Source organism: Xenopus laevis, chromosome 6L (assembly GCF_017654675.1).
Source record: "Xenopus laevis strain J_2021 chromosome 6L, Xenopus_laevis_v10.1, whole genome shotgun sequence".
NCBI classification, from domain to species: domain Eukaryota; kingdom Metazoa; phylum Chordata; class Amphibia; order Anura; family Pipidae; genus Xenopus; species Xenopus laevis.
This window is the reverse complement of record NC_054381.1, coordinates 2,749,541-2,773,584: the sequence shown is the minus strand read 5'-3', so window position 1 is coordinate 2,773,584 and position 24,044 is coordinate 2,749,541. Positions and strand designations below refer to the sequence as shown.

General features: G+C 41.3%; 2 protein-coding genes across 5 annotated transcripts in view; both read left to right on the top strand.

Annotated features, from left to right (window-relative positions):
- The window catches only part of XB5897957.S (hypothetical LOC495453 S homeolog), a 658,286-nt gene that overhangs the window by 525,819 nt on the left and 108,423 nt on the right, over positions 1–24,044 (top strand).
- LOC121394810 (E3 ubiquitin/ISG15 ligase TRIM25-like) lies at positions 14,849–17,623 on the top strand. Its single transcript, XM_041566923.1, has 2 exons — positions 14,849–15,939; positions 16,063–17,623. Exons 1-2 carry the CDS (start codon positions 14,916–14,918, stop codon positions 16,608–16,610), a joined length of 1,572 nt encoding a protein of 523 aa, XP_041422857.1. The 5' UTR covers positions 14,849–14,915; the 3' UTR covers positions 16,611–17,623.

Below are 24,044 nucleotides of genomic sequence, written 5' to 3'. Positions count from 1 at the left end.
ATCAAGGGTCGAAATTTCGATGGTTAATAAACCCTCAAAGTAAAATCCATTGAATTGAAAGGATTTTAGCGCAAATACTTCGATCGAACGATTGAACGATCGAACCGAGGTTCAATGTTAGCCTATGGGGACCTTCCCCAGCACTTTTCTACGTTTTTATGATTGAATAAAAATCGTTTGATCGATCGATTCGAAGGATTTTATCGTTCATTGAACGATTTTTATCATTTATCATTGAACCTCGGTAGGTTTAAACTGCCAAAGTATGTAGTCAAAGTATTTTTTAAAGAAACAGTACTTCTATTATTGAATGGTCGAATAGTCAAACGATTTTTAGTTCGAAATTGTTCAAATTGTTCGAATTAAAGTCGAAGGTCGTAGTAGCCTATTTGATGGTTGAAGTACCCAAAAAAATACTTTGAAATTCAAAGTTTTTTTCATTCGAATCCTTCACTCGAGCTTAGTATTTGTGCCCCTAGGTCAAACTTTCTTTTCCTATAGTCATAGTAAATTAACGACCAATTTCTGTAATAATGACACTGGTGAATAAGGGATCTAAAATATTTCTAAAATTGACAAGTCTTTATACAGGGCCATTTTAATAAAAGGACAAAAGGGTCATTTAGCCTGAGTCCAACAGGAAAGAATCATCCCACAGAGATGGCAGATCCCTCGATTTAATCAAGTTGAAGAGCTCTACAACATGGTGATTTTCATGTTTTTTTTATTTTTTCCTTGTGGTATCCCCATTTTGTCTGATTTCATGGGGATCATTTCTACTTCAGTAAGAACAGACCATTTTTTCTCTGGTTATATTTATATTATTTTTTGTGATTGAGGTTTGTTGTAGTACAAATATCTGGAGCCAGTCACTATACTGTTTTCAAAAAATGTTTAGTGGGTGGGGAAAATGAGTTTGTTTGAGGAGAATAAAAGACATGGAACTCCCTCTCTTAGTTATTAAAGAAGCAAATACAACTCTGATCTTATACAAATACATAAGAAACAAATCAGAAGAAGGGCTGAAATGACATTACAAGTGCACTCCTAGGATATTGCTAAAATACAATGATGAAAATGTTGAATCCAACACTTAAATATTTCTCCATTTAGAAAATACACAAAATAGTGTGTCAATATTATTATAATTATTTATTTACAGGACAAAAACATGATGCAAAACATGCCTACATGAATACTGTTGCCACAAAGTACAACTATGTTTCCCTAAACAATTTAAACTATTTTAACAGTTATAGAGGGAAAGATAAATTATAACGGCTGCAGTGGAAATGTTACCATAAGGCAAAGTGAGAGCCCCTGCCTGAAACAGAACTTTCAATGAACCAGTCAGTGTAAAAATAAAAACTGGGTAAATAAATAGTCTGTGCAAAATAAATAATGTATCTAATATAGTTAGTTAGGCAAAAATGTAATGTATAAAGGCTGGAGTGAGTGGATGTGTAACATAATAGCCAGAACACTACTTCCTGCTTTTCAGCTCTCTAACTCAGTCTGTGACTTGAAGGGGGTGTAACAATCTTACCTGGTGGTCTAGTGGGGGGACTGAGGGGATGCGTCGTTAGGCCGCGTCATTCTATTTCGGCGCCGGCACCTTAGGGTGTGCACGGCGCTCCTCTTCACAATTTAAAGGCACTGGCCTGATGACCTCAGCGCACAATGCTGGAAATTTGAAAACTATTTAAAGGAAAACGATACCCCCCAAACAATGTAGGTCTCTATAAAAAGATATTGCATAAAACAGCTCATATGTAAAACCCTGATTCATGTAAATAAACCATTTTCATAATAATATACTTTTCTAGTAGTATGTGCCATTGGGTAATCATAAATAGAAAATTGCCATTTTAAAAAATAAGGGCCGCCCCCTGGGATCATAGGATTCACTGTACTCACAAACATACCAACAAAATATACATGTTAGGTCACATGAGCCAATTAACAGACAGAGTTGTGTCTTTTGCTTCTACATTTCTTCCTGTTATAGTTAGAGCTGCAGTATTTCTGGTCAGGTGATCTCTTCCTGTAACAGTTAGAGCTGCAGTATTTCTGGTCAGGTGATCTCTTCCTGTTACAGTTAGAGCTGCAGTATTTCTGGTCAGGTGATCTTTTCCTGTTACAGTTAGAGCTGCAGTATTTCTGGTCAGGTGATCTCTTCCTGTTACAGTTAGAGCTGCAGTATTTCTGGTCAGGTGATCTCTTCCTGTTACAGTTAGAGCTGCAGTATTTCTGGTCAGGTGATCTCTTCCTGTTACAGTTAGAGCTGCAGTATTTCTGGTCATGTGATCTCTTCCTGTTACAGTTAGAGCTGCAGTATTTCTGGTCAGGTGACCTCTTCCTGTTACAGTTAGAGCTGCAGTATTTCTGGTCGGGTGATCTCTTCCTGTTATAATTAGAGCTGCAGTATTTCTGGTCAGGTGATCTCTTCCTGTTACAGTTAGAGCTGCAGTATTTCTGGTCGGGTGATCTCTTCCTGTTACAGTTAGAGCTGCAGTATTTCTGGTCAGGTGATCTCTTCCTGTTACAGTTAGAGCTGCAGTATTTCTGGTCATGTGATCTCTTCCTGTTACAGTTAGAGCTGCAGTATTTCTGGTCAGGTGATCTCTTCCTGTTACAGTTAGAGTTGAAGTATTTTTGGTCAGGTGATCTCTGAGGCAGCACACAGACCATCACAAAATGGTGGTTCAAGGCAAGAGATGTAAAAGGACAATATTTACTTAAATATATATTCCAGTTTGGTAAGATTCTTTAATATGCCACTTAATATGATATAAACTATCTGTTGCTTAAGTGTTCATTTTGGGGGTATAGTTTTCCTTTAAGGCTCATTAGGGCTGTGGGACCCTGCCCGTTATAGGAGTTTGTTCCTGGTGCTTCTGAGCGTTGATTTACTTTGTATTTTTGATTCTTGATTCCTGTTGTGACCCCTGCTTGGCTTTACGTTAACATTAAAAAATAAATTGGGTTCCAACAGTAAGTTTGTGCCACCAGGACATTACCCCAATATTGAAGCATTCGAGGCAATAGTAACCTTGGAAATGAGTAAAATTCAACAAACACAATCTAAAAATAAAAATCATAGCAATATATCACAAGCTGAAAAAGCTGCGCTAAAAACATTAAAAGCCAATTCCTTGGTTACTATTGCTAGAGCTGATAAAGGAGGGGTATTGTCATTTTAAACACAACGGATTATGAACTAGAAGCTAAACGCCATTCAGACAATACTCCACACTATAAAAAACTCAATAGTGACCCCACATTTAATGATAAGAATGCTAATAAAATCATAGTTAACGCTGCAGTAATGGAGGGTGTGATTACAGACGAGGTCTGACAATTATTAACAGCTGAGCACCCCAAAGTCCCCCATATCTATTTTCTTCCTAAGATCCACAAGCAGCTCATTAATCCTCCAGGATGACCAATAGTTTCTAATGTTGGATCTATTTGGCAACCGCTAGCAATATACATTGACCCGCATTTACTGGATCTTGTAATTCATTTGTAACCATGTTTGAGGGAAACCACTGAATTCCTAAACAGACTTGAAAACATAAACTTACAATCAGGTGATTTTTTCGATGTCTTCTCTGGATGTTAAAGATTTATTTACCTCACTCCCCCATGATGAAGGGATTGAATGTACCCGTGTGTATTTATCACAAGGGAATTTACCAAATCATAGGATTCATTTCATTTGTAATTTACTCAAAAACGTTTTGTTAATAAACGACTTTCAATGTAAAGATGAATTCTACTTACAACATGGCAACATGGCACCTGCCTATGCCAATATCTATACGGACTCTTTTGAGAAAACATTTATTTTTGCCAACGATCAATTCTCACGGTATATTCACGGCTACATGCGCTATGTCCATGACGCATTTTTTCTATGGTCCGGCACAAGCAAAGATCTTAATGGTTTTTTAAGATTTTTGAATGAGGTACATTCTACTTTAATAATTGTCACTGGAAGCCAGTCAAACTGAAATTCACTTTTTGGATGTTAACATTACACACTCTGACACTAAGGGGCACATTTACAAAGCTCGAGTGAAGGATTCGAATTAAAAAAACTTCGAATTTCGAAGTGTTTTTTGGGCTACTTCGACCATCGAATGGGCTAGTTCGACCTTCGACTAGGACTTCGACTATGAATCGAACGATTCGAACTAAAAATCGTTTGACTATTCGACCATTCGATAATCGAAGTACTGTCTCTTTAAGAAAAACTTCGACCCCCTAGTTCGGCAGCTAAAAGCTACCGAAGTCAATGTTAGCCTATGGGGAAGGTCCCCATAGGCTTGCCTGTGATTTTTTGATCGAAGGATATTCCTTCGATCGTTGTATTAAAATCCTTCGAATCGTTCGATTCAAAGGATTTAATCGTTCGATCGAACGAATAATCCTTCAATCGTTCGATCGTAGGATTAGCGCTAAATCGTTCGACTTCGATATTCGAAGTCGAACGATTTTAGTTCCTAGTCGAATATCGAGGGTTAATTAACCCTCGATATTCGACCCTTAGTAAATCTGCCCCTAACTGTATTACATCGGTCTATACTAAGCCTACAGATAGGAACAATCTACTGCGACCTACTTCTTATCATCCTCCAGGATTATGTAAGGGACTACCCAAAAGTCAACTATTAAGAGTTAGACGTATCACCTCCACTGACGCTCTATATGAGAAAGAATCAACAGAGATGGTCAATAAATTCCTGGAGAAAGGATATGATAAAACTTCCCTGGAGCTGAATAAAAAAAACTATACTGGCAATCAGGGCCGCCATTAGAAATCACGGGGCCCCGTACAACAAAATTTTTGGGGCCCCCTGGGCCCTGCCCACACTGACGACCAAGCTCCACCCCATAAAAACAAGACAAGCTCCACCCCATGAAAAAAAAAAAATAATTTTGGCAGGGGCCCCCTTATAAGTTAAAAACAAATTGGGGCCGCCAAAAAAAAAATTAATTTTTTTTTTGTTTTTTAAAACAAAAAAAACCAATGGTGGCAAGGGGCCCCTTACGAGTTAAAAAAAAATTGGGGCCCCAAAAAAAAAATGTTTTAAAAACAAGATTGGTGGCAGGGGCCTATAGAATATTAAAATAATACATTGGTGGCCAGGGGATTAAAAAAAAAAAAACACACAAACTGGTGTTCAGTAGGATTGAACTCATGGCTTCAGTACTTCAACTTCGCCTCCTTTCGTGACTTTGGGTCTTTTCACCGCTTCAGGACTTCGGCTTCGGCTGTTTTCGTGACTTCGGGTCTTTTCGGCGCTTCGTGACTTCGGCTTTTTCCGTGACTTCGGGTCTTTTCGGCACATCGGCTTCGGCTTTTCGGCATTTCCGCAAGAGGCAACGCAAGAGGCAAGACGTATGGCTCGGGCGATCGTAAGGGGGGCCCGGATCTTCAAAAAATGCAGCGCTGCCGGGCCCCTCTTTATGCCCCCCTTTTAACCCCCCCTGATGGCGGCCCTGCTGGCAATTCCCAGGAAAGACTCTCTAAAAAAAAAGTATAAATCCTAGAGCCACACAGAGAATTCCCTTCATTACATCCTTTGATAATAATTCAAAAGCCTTACGAAACATCATATTGTATTGGCCCATTGTAAGTACTGATCCTAAATATGGCCCTTTGTTTCAATCGCCTCCTGTGTTTTCTTATAGACGAGGGAAAACTATTGGTGACCTTATTAAATCTCAGCCTGTAGATCAATCAGGATGTACATTTGCCAACTCAGGTACCACTAATGGGACTTTCCCATGTAGAAACTGCGGGCACTGTAATGGGTTAATACCTGGAGACATAGTGACACATCCATTACATGGTTCCAAACATTAAATAAAAGGGTTTTTCACATGTGATACCAGTGACGTGATCTATTGTATTAAATGCCCATGTGGATTGGCTTACGTGGGCCGAACATCTAGACCCATGAAAACCAGACTTAATGAACACAAATGCACAATAAGGAATTACCAAGCACCAATGACACAGGCTAATCCTGCTGGTAACAAAGGAGAAAACTAAAAAAGAAACACTATTAGCCAGACATCTCCACACACAGGGGCATCGAGTGCCACAGCTTCAATGGCAAATTCTAGAAAAGGTTAAGATGAGACAGGGCCGGGATAAAAAAAGTCAATTACTCCAGAGGGAATGCTTTTGGATTTGGCTATTGGAATCCAGATGCCCCAAGGCCTCAATGAAGAATACAGTGACGTAACTAGACCCCTAAGGGCCCCGGTACAGAAAATTACAACTGGGCCCCCTAAAGGAGTTGTTCACCTATCAGTTAACTGTTAGTATGATGTAGAGAGGGATATTCTGAGACAATTTGTAATTGGTTTTCATTTTTTATTATTTGTGGTTTTTGACTCCAGTTGCAATTTCAGCAGTCTGGTTGCTAAGGTCTAAATTCCCCTAGCAACCATGCACTGATTTGAATAAGAGACTGAAATATGAATAGAAGAGGGCTAATATACACAAATTAAAAAGTAGCAAGAGTAAATGTGTAGCTTTGCAAAGCAATTGTTTTTAGAAGCGGTCAATAACCCCCATTTAAAAGCTGAAAAGATGTAGAAGAGGAAAATCATTCAAAAACAATAAAAAATAAATAATGAAGACCAATTGAAAAGTTGATTAGAATTAGCCATTATACTAAATACTAAAAGTTAATCCAAACATTACATGTAAAAAGGAGGTTTCATTGTATTATAATAATATAAGGCATAATGTACCCCTACTGTAAATGATAAGGATATTAGAAGTCACTGAGGGGTTGTTCTGTGACCATATAAAGACACAAGGCTGCAGGCTGAGTTATACAGGGAACTCTGAGTATCACTCATGTATTATAAGGGATAATGTACCCCCTACTGTAAATGATAAGGATATTAGAAGTCACTGAGGGGTTGTTCTGTGACCATATAAAGGCACAAGGCTGCAGGCTGAGTTATACAGGGAACTCTGAGTATCACTCATGTATTATAAGGGATAATGTACCCCCTACTGTAAATGATAAGGATATTAGAAGTCACTGAGGGGTTGTTCTGTGACCATATAAAGGCACAAGGCTGCAGGCTGAGTTATACAGGGAACTCTGAGTATCACTCATGTATTATAAGGGATAATGTACCCCCTACTGTAATTGATAAGGATATTAGAAGTCACTGAGGGGTTGTTCTGTGACCATATAAAGACACAAGGCTGCAGGCTGAGTTATACAGGGAACTCTGAGTATCTCTCATGTATTATAAGGGATAATGTACCCCCTACTGTAAATGATAAGGATATTAGAAGTCACTGAGGGGTTGTTCTGTGACCATATAAAGGCACAAGGCTGCAGGCTGAGTTATACAGAGAACTCTGAGTATCACTCATGTATTATAAGGGATAATGTGCCCCCTACTGTAAATGATAAGGATATTAGAAGTCACCGTGGGGTTGTTCTGTGACCATATTATATGGGATCTTATTTTCTCCCCAACCACAATGTATTGTCCACCCTACATTCTTCCTGCATTCTGTTTCCCCCTCCTCTTCTGCTCTCTCAGGGTTGCCAGGTTTTCATTTCAAAACCATCCAAAGACTATCAAAAAATTAGCCAAAAAGTAGCCAGATCCATTTTAAAAGTTTGCAAATGGAAAAATCTTAATAAAATAAAGTAAAACAATAAGGGTATCAAATCCCCCACACGCGCACACACACACAGACACACACACAGACACACACACAGACACACACAGCCCTAAAGAAGTGTGTGAGAGCAGTGTATCACTATGTGTCAGTACATGTCTATTACTAACACTTCAGCTCACAGACACAGTATAGACCAAGTGGCAGATCATTTCACTAATGTGCCCAAATATTACTGCTATGGGATTCCTGATCACACTGTGCTGGGGGGCCGCATTATTATTAATTTGATGATGGAGGCTGAGGGTCGGTGTAAATTTGAAAACGGGCGCACTTTGGACATGCCTGACTTAATTCATTCTAGTCATTCTAGTATTAAACGGATAATCAGAATATTAACCACAGATCTGACAGTATACTACAACAAATTGATATTTAGCAGATTAACCATGTGGCACAAAGCTTTACAGCTGCCACTATAATAAGTAGCAAAAAGTAATAAATAATAATTATTATTTTCTCTGGCCTTTCCCCCAAATCTCTGCTGCACCAGGACCCATTGAGCCCAATGCCTTTGCCTGCTTTATATCATTATCATATATACCAATCAGACAAATATCCCTGGCATCACAGACCACTGATTTAATATTGTGCAAAGCTAAAAAAAGCTCCAAACAATTAGTGTAGTGACAATAAGCACATTGGCAAAATGCCAGGGATCGGCCACACACCACTAGGAGCATTCTCCCTCAGTGGCGTAACTACCGGGGGAGCAGGGGGTGCGATTGGGCCAGGGACCACACCCCCTCAGGGCCCCCCAGCAGCTCACCCGCCACTCTGTTCTAAGGGAAATGCGGCCGTTTCTGGCCATACGGAGGGGGGTGAGGCCCGGCTGCACGTCCCGCTCCAGGGCCCGCCCCCCTCTAGTTACGTCTCTGTTCTCCCTGATGGCAAAGGGGACTAAAAACCTAAAATAGAATCTTGTTTCCAGACCTGTGAATAAGAAAATGTTCTTTTCCAAAAGCCTCGCAAAACTGTGCTTAAACTTTAATCTCCAGGCTAGCAGCAAGCATGGACAGGGATGTGTGCATTAGTTAATCATCCACCAGAACTCTGGACGCTGCAATGTGCGACTCTGTGAGTACTTGAAACCTGAGCTGAATGGGAGCAGGTTATTTACTGGAAACCCCAAGGACATAAATTAAACATTAAGAAAATCCCTTAGCTGTCTTCAGCAGAACTGCGTTCCTGTTACCAGTCTCCTCTTCTGAAGCAGTAGCACATTTCTCTATTCTCTTCACGTGAGACTATGCTAATTACCTCTGTAAAAAGAATTGGAAGTGCTGTGAGCCACACAGTAAAGGCAGCGCAGCAGGATGGGACTGGACACGGCGGGCCCCATAGAGGGTACAGGGGCAGGGGCCCTGGTGCGGCTGCACCTTTTGCGCCCCTGGTAGTTCCTCCACTGGAAGAATATAACTTGTCCTGCTTTTTGTGAAACCCCTTAACTTTTTCTCTATATTCTCAGATCAGCGCTGATCAATATCCAGGGATAGGTAAAACTCCCCTCCCCTTTCCTGTACAGACAGAGTGAGTTATAGACTTTGTTACTAAAATGTTCTTCATAGTAACAATTGTTGTCAAATGTATTTAATATTAATGTTTGTTACATGGTATCGAGGTATTTCCCAATATCACTGCTTGTTTCATTGTTGCATTAAGCCCTATGGATTGGCTATATGTATATAAAAAACTATTGTCTACACTGACTTTTTAATTGGACTCAAAACAGGATTTCTGGATCACATGCAATCACTGTTTTTTTACTTAGTGAATATTGGACCTTATTCAAGGAACTGCACTTTAATCATTTTTACATTTTTAATATGCCTGGAAGGGGGAGGATTTATTATACTGCCTACACTAAGGGGCACATTTACTAATTTACCTTCAGCTACGACTTCGATTCAAAATTAAAAATCGTTCTACTATTCGACCATTTGATAGTCGAAGTACTGTCTCTTTAAAAAAACTTTGACTACCTACTTCGCCACTTTAAACCTACCGAGCTACAATGTTAGCCTATGGGGACCTTCCCCATTACTTTTCTACGTTTTTTTGATCGAAGGAAAATCCTTCGATGGATGGATTAAAATCCTTCGAATCGTTCGTTTCGAAGGATTTAATCGTTCGATCGATCAAAGTATTTGCGGTAAATTCTTCTACTTCGATAGTCGAAGTCGAAGGATTTTACTTTGAGGGTTGAATGTTGAGGGTTAATTAACCCTCAATATTCGACCCTTAGTAAATGTGCCCCTAACACTGCATTGATACTTTTACAATTTTGTATGTTACATTTTTTAATTGATCACCCTATATATATATATATATATATCTAAAAATTTAAGAGGAAGTCTAGGAAGGGTTAAAATAGCTGAGGAGAAAGGAGGCAGTAAGTAGTTAAGTAAAAAAGAAGTATTGCAGGCAGGAAAGGAGCGCAGTGTGTGTGAGGTGGATATTAGCAGAGGGAACTCACAGCTCCTTTACCTCATCTAGTAACCAGTAAAACTAACTAGGAAGGCAACAAGGAGAGAAAGGAAAGCAGAGAAAAAACTTACAGAAGGGGAGGAGCTTTGATAGTGTCTGTGGGAGGAGGGGCTGCTAGTGCAGCTGTAGAGCAGGACGTAGGAAAGTGAAAGTAATTGGTTCCCTGCAACCATGTGACCTCTCTCCTCCAAACATCACACGCATGGGCAGAGAGGGGAGGGGCTAGATTCTCATGTCGTAGTGCAGGGACCTGGCTTTTCATTACAGAGTGGCTGCCTCCAAGCACACAGGTAATGCTGCGCCTGCTGTTAGAGCAGCACAGGATGAATGTGTAATGAGCACAAATGGAAGCCCCCATGACAAAAAACAAACTAAAATAACTTATGCATGGATTTGAGGATTAACATTTTATTTGCCAGACAGTGTTTATGGATGTGTTGTTTTTATAAAAATGCAAAAAAAAAAAAAAGTTTAAAATGACGACAGATTCCCTTTAAATCATCTGCACTAATGCTCCACTTCTTCAGGATCTTTACAGTCTGCCTCAGATATGTGGGTAAAAAGCCTCCTCTTATCCGGACCTCTTTCACTCTGCCACCGAGTAGCCAATCTCTAATAAAAGGCGATGCCCAGTCTCTAACACTGATTTCCCACAGAGACTCTCTCCCCCGCACCACCCCTCCAAAGTTAAACTTCAGAAAGATGGTGCAGAAGAAAACCACTGGACATGGCATGTCCAAGCCTCCCCTTTTCTTCTGCAGGAACGTGATCCCCCTTTTTACCCGGTTGAGCCTATTCCCCCAAAGCATTTGGAAGAACAGGCTCTGAATCCGGCCATAGAGAGATTCTGGTAACAAGAACACATACGACACAAAGAGAAAAAGCGGAACCAGGAAAGTCTTAATAATGTGAATCCTCTCTCTATAGGTCAGCTTCCAGGACTTCCACCACTGAACCTTTGCTAGACCAGCATTCAGTTTGTCTTCCCAATTTGCCTTAGCAAGATCTCCCTTCCCAAATTTAATCCCTAAAATTCTAACTAAACCTGGGGCCACTGGGATTTTCTCAAGCCTGAAGCTTGGTTCCCTCTCTAGAGTTCTCAGGTTTTGATATTACTAGAGTGACATCGTCCGCAAAGGCTATGGACTTAAAGGATCGATCCAACGGAAATGGAACCCCCCCAAGCCCACAATCCTGCAGTCTCTTCAAGAATGGGTCTGATGAGAAAACATACAGAAGTGGACTCAGAGGACATCCCTGCCTCACGCCAGCTCTCACTAAAAAGTCCTCACCTTTCCAACCATTAATCAATGGGAAGCTCTTTGCCCCACTGTACAAAACCCTTAGCCATCTAATGAATTCATCCAGAATGCAGTATCTTTGCAAAGCAGCCCATAGATACTCATGATTGACTTTATCAAAGGCTTTTACTTGGTCTAAAGAGAGAAAGTAGTTGCCCCCCTGCCAAGCCTTTCACCTCTCCAATGCTTCCCTGAGAGAAAGAACAGCACCAAAAATGTCCCTTCCCTCCAGTGAACAGAACTGAGAATTAGAAAGAAGAGAATCAGCCACCACACCCAACCTTTTTTAAGAGAATCCTCTTGGCCTCCCCTTCCAGAGACTGTCACCTCTCCAGTCCATAATGAACACTGCTGCGAGGCTCATACACCTCAGCAACCGCTCCTCCTCTGCCTCGCCATTCTGTCAATCCCTGCACTGGCTTCCGTTACCTTTCAGAATCAAATTCAAATTAATGACACTGACTTTCAAAGCACTTCACAACTCTGCTCCACCCTACATCTCTGAACTCATCTCTATATACTCACCCACTCGCTTACTACGCTCCTCTACTGACCTGCTCCTCAACTCTTCTCTCATTACCACCTCACATGCTCACATTCAAGACTTTGCAAGGGCTGCACCCCTCCTCTGGAACTCTCTCCCACGGTCTGTCCCACTTTCTCCCAACCTTTCTGCTTTCAAAAAATCTCTGAAAACGCACTTCTTTCGAGAAGCCTCCCCTCACTCTGCTTAACTACCAAAGGCAACACCACATACAATACCACATTTCTCACCCACTTACTTCGATCTTGCCCACTCCCACACCTTGTGTATTACTCCCTTCCCTTTAGACTGTATGCCTATGCATAGGGCCTTCCTCACCTTTTGTACCTGTATTGACTGTGATGTTTGTTACTCCATATATTCTATATATGTAATTCATGTGATGTAGTTGTATAATCACATTTACTTTACAGTGCTACGCAATATGTTGGCGCTATATAAATACATGTTAATAATAATAATAGCCAGAATCTTCCTTTCACAGTTGAGAAGGGCAATTGGCCTCCAATTCTCAATGTGCCTCAAATCCTTCCCCTTTGATATCAGAACCAGAGAGGAGGACTGCATAGATGTAGGAAGGCATCCCCAGGTCAGACAGTCATTAAAGACTTCAGTAAGAACCGGAACCAACTCTTCTTTAAACCTGCTGTAAAACTCTGCAGTGAAACCATCTGGCCCAGGGGCCCTCCTTTTCTGCTGTTTTTCAATTGCCTGCAGTACTTCCTCCTCTGTTATCTCTGACACCAAAGGGGGAAAATCCAAATTTTCAGTGTTTGAAACTGGGGTTGCCTCCAGGAAAGCTTGAATCTTACCCTTATCCAAAACCCTTTCTTTGTAAAGTTCAGTGTAATAGGACCCCACAACCTCCAGGATACCCTCCCTAGAAACTTCTAATTCACCCTGAAGGTTGTAAAGGCCCTCAACTAGGGTTGCCACCTTTTAATACAATAATTACTGGCTGGTGGTGGGGGCGGGAGCAAATGGGCGGGCCTTGATGCAAAAGTGGGTGGATGTGCCATAAAAGGGGCGTGTCATGCCATAAAGGGGCGGGGTCTAGACACGCGATGGGCCTGGAATGAGCAAAAAAAAAGTAACTTTTGAGCGGGTTGGGATGGGCAAGGGCTTTTGTTAGCAGTATTACAAATTTACCCGCTGCTACATTGCCGGTAAATTTGTAATACCGGCCCCGGCCTTGCCAGGTGTTTTACCAGCTAGGCCGGGTGGCAACCCTACCCTCAACTGCTTCTTTTTAAACGTCTCCTTACAGTTCTGGTAAGGGTCCGGGGAATTTGAGTTCCCATAGTCCCTCTCTAGAACCAGGGACTTAAGCCGGTTGTACTGACACTGTCTCAACAAGTACTTAATCCGGTTAACTTTTTCTCCCTGTTTGAAATACAGATCTCAAGTTTCCTTCTTAGAGACCAGCTCTCTTTCTCTTTAGCCCTCCCTTTTTTAAAAGAGGCAGATCGGAAAGAAGTCTGGAAAGTATCCTTAGCTGATTCCCACCAATCTGAAACACAATCTAAAAACTCTATCTTAGATACTTCATTCTGTAAAAGATTCTTAAAAGTCCTTCTAATACTCTCCTCCTCTAGCAGCTCCTTCCCCAACCTCCAAAGCCCTTTCCAAAACCCATCCTACCTAACAGACCATAATGAAAAGATAAAGCTAAATGGTCTGAAAATTCAACCCCTATTTCCTTAAAATTGGAAAAATCTTCCTTCTTTTTGATAAAAACCCTATCAATTCTGCTGCTGCGCTCCCCACATCTATATGTGTGTGTTTTCCTTTTCTCCCATTTACAATGGCTAAGTCCTGCAGCTCAGCATCTTCTATCAGAGTCTTAAAGAACAAGCTCTGATATTTATTCAGCCTCCCAGTTCTGTCCTCAGCAGTTAAGACCTGGTTAAAATCCCCAGCAAAAATGATTGGGACAGAAGTGTATAGAAACTGCTTGATATCTTGTGTTAGGGATCTGCTCAGCCCCCACCAGCCCACTAAATAGTGACTTTCTATGGGACCTAATAGCAGCCCCTCTGGCATTTGCCAGAACCCACAGATTGCAAGTCTGGGCCTGTTGCTATCTGGTTACCTTCCCATTGTTCTGTTGTTTGGCTGCTGGGGGGAAAGGGGAAAGGGGGGTGATATCAGTCCAACTTGCAGTACAGCAGTAAAGAGTGACTGAAGTTTATCAGAGCACAAGTCACATGACTGGGGGCAGCTGGGAAACTGACAATATGTCTAGCCCCATGTCAGATTTCAAAAGAAAATATAAAAAATAAATTCTATTTTGAGAAATGGATTTCAGTGCAGAATTCTGCTGGAGCAGCACTATTAACTGATGTGTTTTGGAAAAAAAGTTTTACCGTGACAGGATCCCTTTAATACATAAACAGAAGGACAATTGGTTCTACAGCAGTGAATTATATAAACCTGCCAATGTCACTCAGTCACCATTGAACTGTCAGTGCTGAGAGTTGTAGTTGCAGTGTAGCTGTATGGCCACTGGTTACTCACTGTATTACATCCCCTGACTGACTGCATTGCTGGGGGAGTCACTACCAACCAACTCTGCCAACTTACCTGCAACTTGTTTGTTTCTTTCCAGGGAGGATTAAGATCACACTAGTTATTATGAGTGGAGCTGCCATACTCCCTCCCTCCTCTCACTCACCTCTTTTACTCACTGTTACAGAGTTTCTAGTCTAACAATACAAATATTTCTGAGCCTGATACTCACTGTATCCAGAACTGAGAGGGTTAACTCCCAGGAGTACAAAGTGCTGTTTGTCTTTGATAAAAGGGAAGGTCGGTTTCGTTTCTTGTTCAGTTGCTGTTCCTGCTCTCAGTGATGGCGGCTGCTGATCTGAGAGACGAGCTGAGCTGCTCCATCTGCCTGAGCATTTATACTGATCCTGTATCCCTGCCGTGTGCCCATAACTTCTGCCGGGGCTGTATTGGGAGGGTGCTGGGCACCCAGGAGGGATCTGGGCCTTATTCCTGCCCTGAATGCAGACAGGAGTTTAAGGAGCGCCCTGCCCTGCCCAGGAACAGAACTCTGGGGAACATAGCAGAGCGATTCCTTTCTGCTCAGCCCGAGCCGGGGGACACTGGGATTCCCTGCACCTACTGTGTCCTCTCTCCTGTACCTGCTGTTAAATCCTGTCTGCACTGTGAGGCTTCTGTGTGTGAGACCCACCTGAGGATGCACAGCAAGTCAGCAGAACATGTACTGACCCAACCCACTGATTCCTTCATGGAGAGAAAATGTTCTGTACATCACAAGGTTCTGGAGTATTACTGCTGTGAGGAGTCTGTCTGTGTCTGTGTGTCCTGCTGTCTGGCCGGAGAGCACAGGGGCCACAGGGTGGAGCTGCTGAGTGAGGCCTCTGAGAAGAAGAAAGAGACACTGAGGAAAGTTGTGGAGAAACTGAGGCCAGAGAGAGAGGAGACTGAGAGAGGAGCCCAGAGACTGCAGGAGCGCAGGAGAGAAGTGGCAGAAAAAGCAGCCGGTGAGACAGAGAGAGTCACTGCCCTGTTTAGAGACATCAGGGAACAGCTGGAAGCCCTAGAGAAGCGACTCCTGAGTGACATCTCCAGCCAGAAAGAGAAGCTCTCACTCACACTCACTGATCTGATGGAGCAGCTGGAAATAAAGAAGGACGAGCTGTCCAGGAAGATCCGTCACATTGAGGAGCTGTGCAACATGGCAGATCCACTCACTGTCCTACAGGAACGGGAATCACATGGAGCTGCAGATAATGAGGGGGGCAGAGAGAGACATGATATAAAGGTCCCTGCTGTAGGGGATCTGGATGTGGATCTGATCTCAGAGACATTACTCACAGGCTTAGCTGCCATTGGGACTGGGGTAAATACAAAATTAGCCCATCATTTGGGAACATCAACCAGTGGAGGAGAAGGCTCAGAACTTTTTGTGTCATTGATAAAAACAATACCAAGTATTTCCCCATTAAATTCTATTACTAACAGTAGATTTGACCCTGTATATGAGCAGGAGGCTACAGACCTGTTACTGGATATAAACACGGCTCATAATTACTTATCTGTATCAGGGGACAGGAAATCTGCTTCTGTCTCACTAACAGAACTACATTACCCACAATCCCCAGAGAGATTTCAGTTGATGCCTCAGGTTTTAAGCAGCAGGAGTTTCCCCTCAGGGCGACATTACTGGGAAGTGGAGGTCAGTGAATCAGGGAGCTGGGGGGTAGGGGTGGCCTATCCCAGTATAGAGAGGAGAGGGGATCAGTCTGGTATTGGGAATAATAACAAGTCCTGGGGTTTGTACAGATGGTATAATAACAGATATTCAGTGGAACATGACAGTAAATGGACATATTTACCCCACGTCTTTTCCTGCAGGAGAATCAATATCTCATTGGACTATGAGGCCGGACGTCTGTCCTTTTATGAGCTGAGTGAGCCAATCAGACACTTACACACCTTCACTGCCACATTCACTGAGCCCCTTCATGCTGCATTCTGGGTCGGGGGTAATTCCTGGGTGAGAATCATTAGTTAGAATCTATGGCACTTTATTAATTGAATAGGTTAATCAGAGGATACATTAGTGTAATTCCTGTAGATCTAAACCAGTCAGTAGAGCCCCTCCCCTGGCCGCATATTGTATATCAGTGCTGAGCAACACTTTGCTTGGGGTGAGTCAGTTATACAATATTACGTGGGTATAGGGGCAGGATCATATTAAAGCCAAGATGCCATATCAATCTGAAATATTAACACTGCTCTTATGTCAGGGGATTGTCCCAAGACTTTACTGGTTAAACTCTGATCATGTGACTAAGGAGAATACGGCCAGACAATTACTTTGTCACTGAAAGTGTTAATTAGTGCCGCCCATTTCCTGTAAGGCCACACCCACTGATATTTCCTATAGGGCATTGGCACATGGGGGGATGGGGAGCACTGTGCCAGTCACATGATCAACAGCTCAGTTGGGGGGCAGCAAATTGCACAGATGCCCCTGAACTGGGAAACCCAACAGTGGAATTGGCACCGGTGGGAAAATCCGCACAATTGTCATGTGTGTCATTATCCATAGGAAGTACTTGGTAATAGATTATCCAAAGTCCCTGGAGTCTCCCTTGTTCTCCGACTCACAGACTCGTTCTCCTTCGAGTAAATGTAAATGGAAGTTTCTTTTAATAGATGGGAGTTAGCGCTAAGGTAAGCTTTGGGAGATAAGTACAAAGCACCCAGAAAATAATATAGTGTAGTAAGTTCTGTTTTTCAATGGCCCGTAATGACCCACTATTTGCATTCACCAATGGTTATTAACTCTGTGATGTTCATATTCCCACCATCCTGGATCATCACATTATTATTAATTATTCCCAGGTGGGTACTTACAAACGTTTAATCAAAATCTGCACATCTCAAATGTATCCTGGGTGGTTCTGCCAGATTGAGATCCTTGCTGTGGTTAGAAATGGAGCACGGAATAGTATTATACATATTATACTGAAACGTGTGTATTATAAATAAAGTATCCCCAGTTGAAAAATATGAGGATATTAGAAGTTACTTCGGAGTTCCATGACCTGTATAAAAACACTCGACCTTCGGCCTCGTACTTTTATATGGTCATGAAACTCCTCGGTAACTTATAATATCCTTATATTTTACAAGAGGGGCTACTTTATTCACTATATATATGACTGCAGTGCTGTACATTAGGGTTAGGGGCGGGGTCTAACTGATCATTGTGTGTATAGATAAAATAGGCAGAGAACAGTGGCGGAACTACTGGGGGAGCAGGGGCCCGCACCCCCTCAGGGCCCCCTGGCAGTCCGTTCGCCGTTGGAAATGCCGGCAAATGCGGCCGTACGGAGGGGGGCGGGGCCCGGCTGCGTGTCACGCACCAGGGCCTGCCCCCCTCTAGGATTGCCACTGGCAGAGAATGAGACTTGGGTGACTCTTGTTACTGTTTGGGAAGGGCTTGTATTTCTTGTATGGAATATGCTGAATTGTGATTGGCTGATATAAGCCCATGTGACTACACAGCAGGGAACAGACTGATGCTGATTATTGCTGTTTTCTTTACAGGGGTTGTTCGCCTTTCAATTAACTGTTATTATGATGTAGAGAGGGATATTCTGAGACAATTTGTAATTGGTTTTCATTTTTTATTATTTCTGGTTTTTGACTTATTAAGCTTTATATTCAGCAGCTTTCCAGTTTGCAGTTTCAGCAGTCTGGTTGCTAGGGTACAATTTACCCCAGCAACCATGTATTGATTTAATTGAGATTCTGGAATATGAATAGGGGAGGGTCTGTATAGAAATGTGAGTAATAAAAAAGTAGCAATAACAATACATTAGTAGCCTTACAGAGCATTTGTTTTTAGATGGGGTCAGCGACCCCCTATTAAAAGCTGAAAAGAGTCAGTAAGTATGAAATGCATCAGGCTGTCCATATGTTTTTTTTTTGTGCAATTTTTAATGTACTAAAATAAATATATATTTATAACTTCAAATGGTGCAAGAACATGTGTCAAATTTGTTTTGTTGTTGTAAAGTGCTTATGTGTTTGGCTACACAGTTGGGATGAGGTCCCTGTCCCAAAAAGCTACACGTTACCCATGCTGCTAAGAACCAGGGACACTATTCCATACTCCTGGATGTCTCTGCAGCAGTCAGTACAGTTGATCAATGTCTTTTTTCTAAACATCTCCAAATACTTGGTATCAGTGGTTCTGCTTTATTGTGGTCCCATCCTATCTATCTATGCGCACCTTCAGTATAACTTCTCACAATACCTCTCTAGCTGCTGATGTTGGGGTTCCCCTAGGGTCTGTCCAAGGGTCTCTTCTCTATTAACATTATCTCTCTTGGTGACCTCATCACATCCTTTGGCTTCTCCTATCACCTTTATGCAGATGACACACAGATCTACCTTTGCTGCCATGATCTCAACCTGCTGTTCAGGTAAAAATCACCCAATGCCTCACTGCCATAGCACCTTGAGCTTAACATGTCCAACACACAACTGCTAATATTCCCACCTAAACCGGGCTCCTTCCCTCCATTTAACATTGCAGTTGACAATGTCACCCTACATCCAGTCTCCCAAGTCACCCATTATTCACTTTTCATCCCACATTGATCCTTCACCAGAAGATGCAGCTTCTTTCTAAGAAACATCACAAAAGTATGTCCTTTCCTGTGCCCTCCACTGCTAAATCATTGATCCAGTCCCTCATACTCTCCAGGATAGTCTTCTGTAACATATTACTTGTTGGTCTCCTTCAATCACATCTTCACCCATGGCATTTAATCTGGCCCACTATTAAAATCTCTAGTGGCGCATTCAATATAAAGTTCTTATTCTGTCTTTCAGAGCCATTCATTCTTCTGCTCCTCTCCATATATCAGATCTCACCCCCCATACATTCTCTCCCAGACCTTGCGATCATGACAATCTACTGGTCATACAGTTCACCAAAACAGTTGTGTGGCTTTGGGAATACAGACAATCAATCAGATCTATGCACACCCCAGAATATTGATCAAAGTGAATGGGGGTAACTCAAAGCCACAAGGCAAGGATGCCCTCTTTCCCCAATCCTGTTTGTTATAGTAGTGGATCCATTTATCCGAGCTGTCAGATGGGATGAAAGAAAAGAGGACTTCAAAGTTGGAAATTGCTCTCATTAGAGCCCATCTCTTGAACATAGGAGACAAATGGGAACAAGTTGTGGGTTCCTTTACTGATGATGAATGGTCCCTAGCTTTGAAGTCTCCCCAAGCCCCTGATGTACCATTGAAAGATGTTCCTTTAACAATATGTTTTGGTCATATATTTGTATTGCTCAAACATAATCAACAAGTCATTAAATGGACACTTGCAACCCTGTCCTAAGCCATATATCTTTGGCACTGGAGATGAGCTCCCAACACAACCAACTAACTGCAAACTATAAGAATGTAATTATATGAACAAATGTAACAAATACAAGTCACTATGACATCAGGCTGAGCAATTACCACCCTTGCCTTATTGTCCGGACCCCCAATTCCAAATGCCAGACATGCGAGCTATTTGTATTTGTTGCTAATATCTCTCACTATTAAATCCTACTGCTCCATGATATTCTGTGCATTAGGAACCATAGATTGTGTGCACTGGTCAGTGTAAATTCATGTGTTCCCATCAGTGAAACTTGCCTTGTAACAACTATTATACATATAACTTGTATTGTGTCATTTACCTTCCAAGCAAAAGGATTCGACTAGACTTGGCCAACTTACTTCTACTTCTTATCAGGCCGGGCCTTGGAATCTCTTCTTGATGCTTTCGGTTTCTTTGGAGTCACAACGATGTTCTTTAGCATGTAAAGTATTTAGTGTCAGTTAAGGAATATTTGGCTTGTACCAGTAACATTGTAAGACTCCTGATGTTTGAATCCTGTACTTTATACCAGGCTATGGGCTACCTTCCTTTTTCTTATCTGTTTTCCGTGTTCTGTAACAGTATAAAGAAAGAGATTACTGTTACAGACCAACTGTAATTTATTATGTCAATTAAAATCTAATTCTTGTTAAACATAAACAGTATTTATCTGAATGTGAATTCTTACTTTTATTGATAAATATGTACCAAAATATCCCATGCAAGTGAAGAGAAAGCTGTGAAATTTCCATCTGTCCTAAATATGTCCAGGCCCAGATCTGTGGTTAGGCCACAAAGGTCATGGCGTTAGGGTGACAAGATTTTAGGGGTGACATGCCACCCAGCCTGAATCAGAAATCCCTGCCTGAATATGTCACTGGGATAACTAAGCCCCAAGACTTGGAAGGATTTCACTCTCAGACTTATCTTTCTTCGGAAAAGCCTTTTCTGTCTCTTTCCTTGTTGGGCTACTTTCCATTTCCTTCTCAATATTCCAAGTACTGCAACAAAAGACAGAGGTTTTTATTCAGACAGACTATAATCTATAATTCAAACAAAATCCAGTCTGATTAAAGAATAAACAAAACCTAGGCCCCATTTTATCAAAAGGGGAATCTCTTGTGTCTGTTGATAAATGTGTTCAATGCAACTGAATAGAGAAAAGTGGAATTTCTCTCTGATGAACCCTGGGGGCTTCTGTTTCACCTTCAGGGTCAGATTTCCCCTCAGAGGTGCCAGAGGCCTCAGGGTCCTAATCCCGCTATCCGCGCAGACCCCCACTGGCCTGTTCACCTTCTGATAAATATTCTTAAAGACTGAGATACTAAAACAATATGTCCAGTCCAACGCATTATTGCTAAATGCTAACTGCGACCTTACGGAAATGGGAACTTAATGTGACAGATGACCGTTACCAGCTCATTTAGTATCCAACCTATACAAAATAATTAGCTAGCTGCAGAAATACTAATTCCAAAGAGGTGGAGAGACACTAACCCTCCAACTATAGAGGAATGAATTACATCCATAAATTAAATTTATCTAATGGAAGAAATGACCTCCTACCATTGAGAATCATATCAGTGGTTTGTGGGGATATGGCAACCCTGGTCTCCTACCTTCAATCGCATAAGTGACCTCGACCAGTAATCGAAATAACTTTTGTGTATTGAGTGTTGACTTTTCTTTACATATTTATTGTAAAACCATTTAACAGCTAACTTTGGCTACTGCTTATGTTTTTACTAAAATTGTTTCCTTTTTTTTTTAAATTATTGATCTGGTTATCATTCCGTGCTTGAATATATGATTCTTGATTTATTATGTGAAATAAGATTTATTTTCAATAAAATCTGTTTTTAATAGACAATAAAAAGTTAAGCAACAGGTTCATAGGGTTGTGATTACTTTGCAAGGCAAATTACTGGGATTGAGTCAGAGATAAATTACTGAAAAGAAAAGGAGCAAATATATATGTGATTGCAGGGGCTGTGAGAATGGGGATATTTTGAAATAGGGGAGCAAAAGTACCAGATCTGTTGATAACACTTAGGTGGCCTTAGACGCACTGATAATATGGTACAAAACAAATTTCCATACAATATTCAGTGCCTGTATGGTGGGAGACCAATATCGCCAGAAGACGGCTGAAATTGCAACTGGAGAGCTGCTGAATAAAAAGTTAAATAACTCAAAAACAGCAAATAATAAAAAATTAAAATGAATTGCAAATTGTCTCAGAATATCACTCTCTACACATCATACTAAAATTAAACTCAAAGGTGAACAACCCCTTTAAAGATATACTGTCATGGGAAAAAAATTTTTTTCAAAACACATCAGTTAATAGTGCTGCTCCAGCAGAATTCTGCACTGAAATCCATTTCTCAAAAGAGCAAACAGATTTTTTTATATTCAATTTTGAAATCTGACAGGGGCTAGACATATTGTCGATTTCCCAGCTGCCCCAAGTCATGTGACTTTTATGCTCTGATAAACTTCAATCACTCTTTACTGCTGTACTGCAAGTTGGAGTGATATCACTTCCTCCCCCGAGCAGTCTAACAAAAGAACAATGGGAAGGTAACCAGATAGCAGCTCCCTAACACAAGATAACAGCTGCCTGGTAGATCTAAGAACAACACTCAATAGTAAAGTCCAGGTCCCACTGAGACACATTCAGTTACATTGAGTAGGAGAAACAGCAGCCTGCCAGAAAGCATTTCCTAAAGTGCAGGCACAAGTCACATGACCTGGGGCAGCTGGGAAATTGACAAAATGTCTAGCCCCATGTCAGATTTTAAAAACTGAATATAAAAAAAATCTGTTTTCTCTTTTGAGAAATGGATTTCAGTGCAGAATTCTGCTGGAGTAGCACTATTAACTGATGCGTTTTGAAAAAAACATGTTTTCCAATGACAGGATCCCTTTAAGTCTACAAAAAAATCATGTAAACATTAAATAAACCCAATAGGCTGGTTTTACTTCTAATAAGGATTAATTATATCTTAGTTGGGATCAAGTACAAGCGACTGTACTTGATGCTTTACAGAGAAAAAGGAAATCATTTTAAAAAATTTGGATTATTTGGATAAAATGTAGTCTAAAGAAGAAGGCCTTTCCGTAATTTGGAACTTTAAAGATAATGGGTTTCCAGATAACAAATCCCAAACCTGTATTAGGAGACTCACCTTTTAGGCTTTTCCTTCTGAGACCAATCTTCCTTAGATTCAGCCTTTTCTGTCTCATTCTTTTTCATTATTTGGGCCTTTTCCTTTATACATCATTGAGTGCTGCTGTAAATATTTCTGCCTAATAAAAGAAAACTTATTTCTAAGCAACTTTGCAATATACATTCATTACAATGTTTCTCTGGTGTGTAAGTTATGTGTATATGTATTACTACTGAAATCAGTGTCTGCTCCTTTCTAGTCTCTGCACTGCTGGTTCAGACTGTTGATACAATGTAACACAAGGAGCTGATTTACAGACCTGTCTTTGCTGCTGGGGAACTAAGTCTTTTACAACATTGTTTATAAAGTAACAACCAGGAGATAAGCAAATGCCGCCGCTGCTTCTGGATAATGGGTTTCTGGATTATGGATCCCATACCTGCAGTTCCATTTAGTAATTATCCATAAATCAGTTCAGTCCTCTATCACTCACACATTCAACTGAAATATGTTTTTGTGCCCAGAGTCCTCAGTATATAGAAAAAGCACAAGAGCCACGAGTAGCAAATAATATTCCTATGGGCAGCAGGTCTGGATCTCTGGGCAAATATTGAGGGGAGGTGTTTGTCTCTCGGCTGCACTTCAGCAGTTTCCCGCTCTTTCTGAGAGAAACCAAGTCTGCAATTCAAACTTCCTGTCATTGGAACAAACCAAGTCTCCAATTCAAACTTCCTGTCATTGGAACAAACCAAGTCTGCAGTTCAAAAGGGGTGGAGTGTATGTGTAACTTTATGTGTAAAGTGCTATTAAGGAGCCGCAACACTGTACAATGTATAAAAGTACAACATATAAAATCACAATAAATAAAAGTA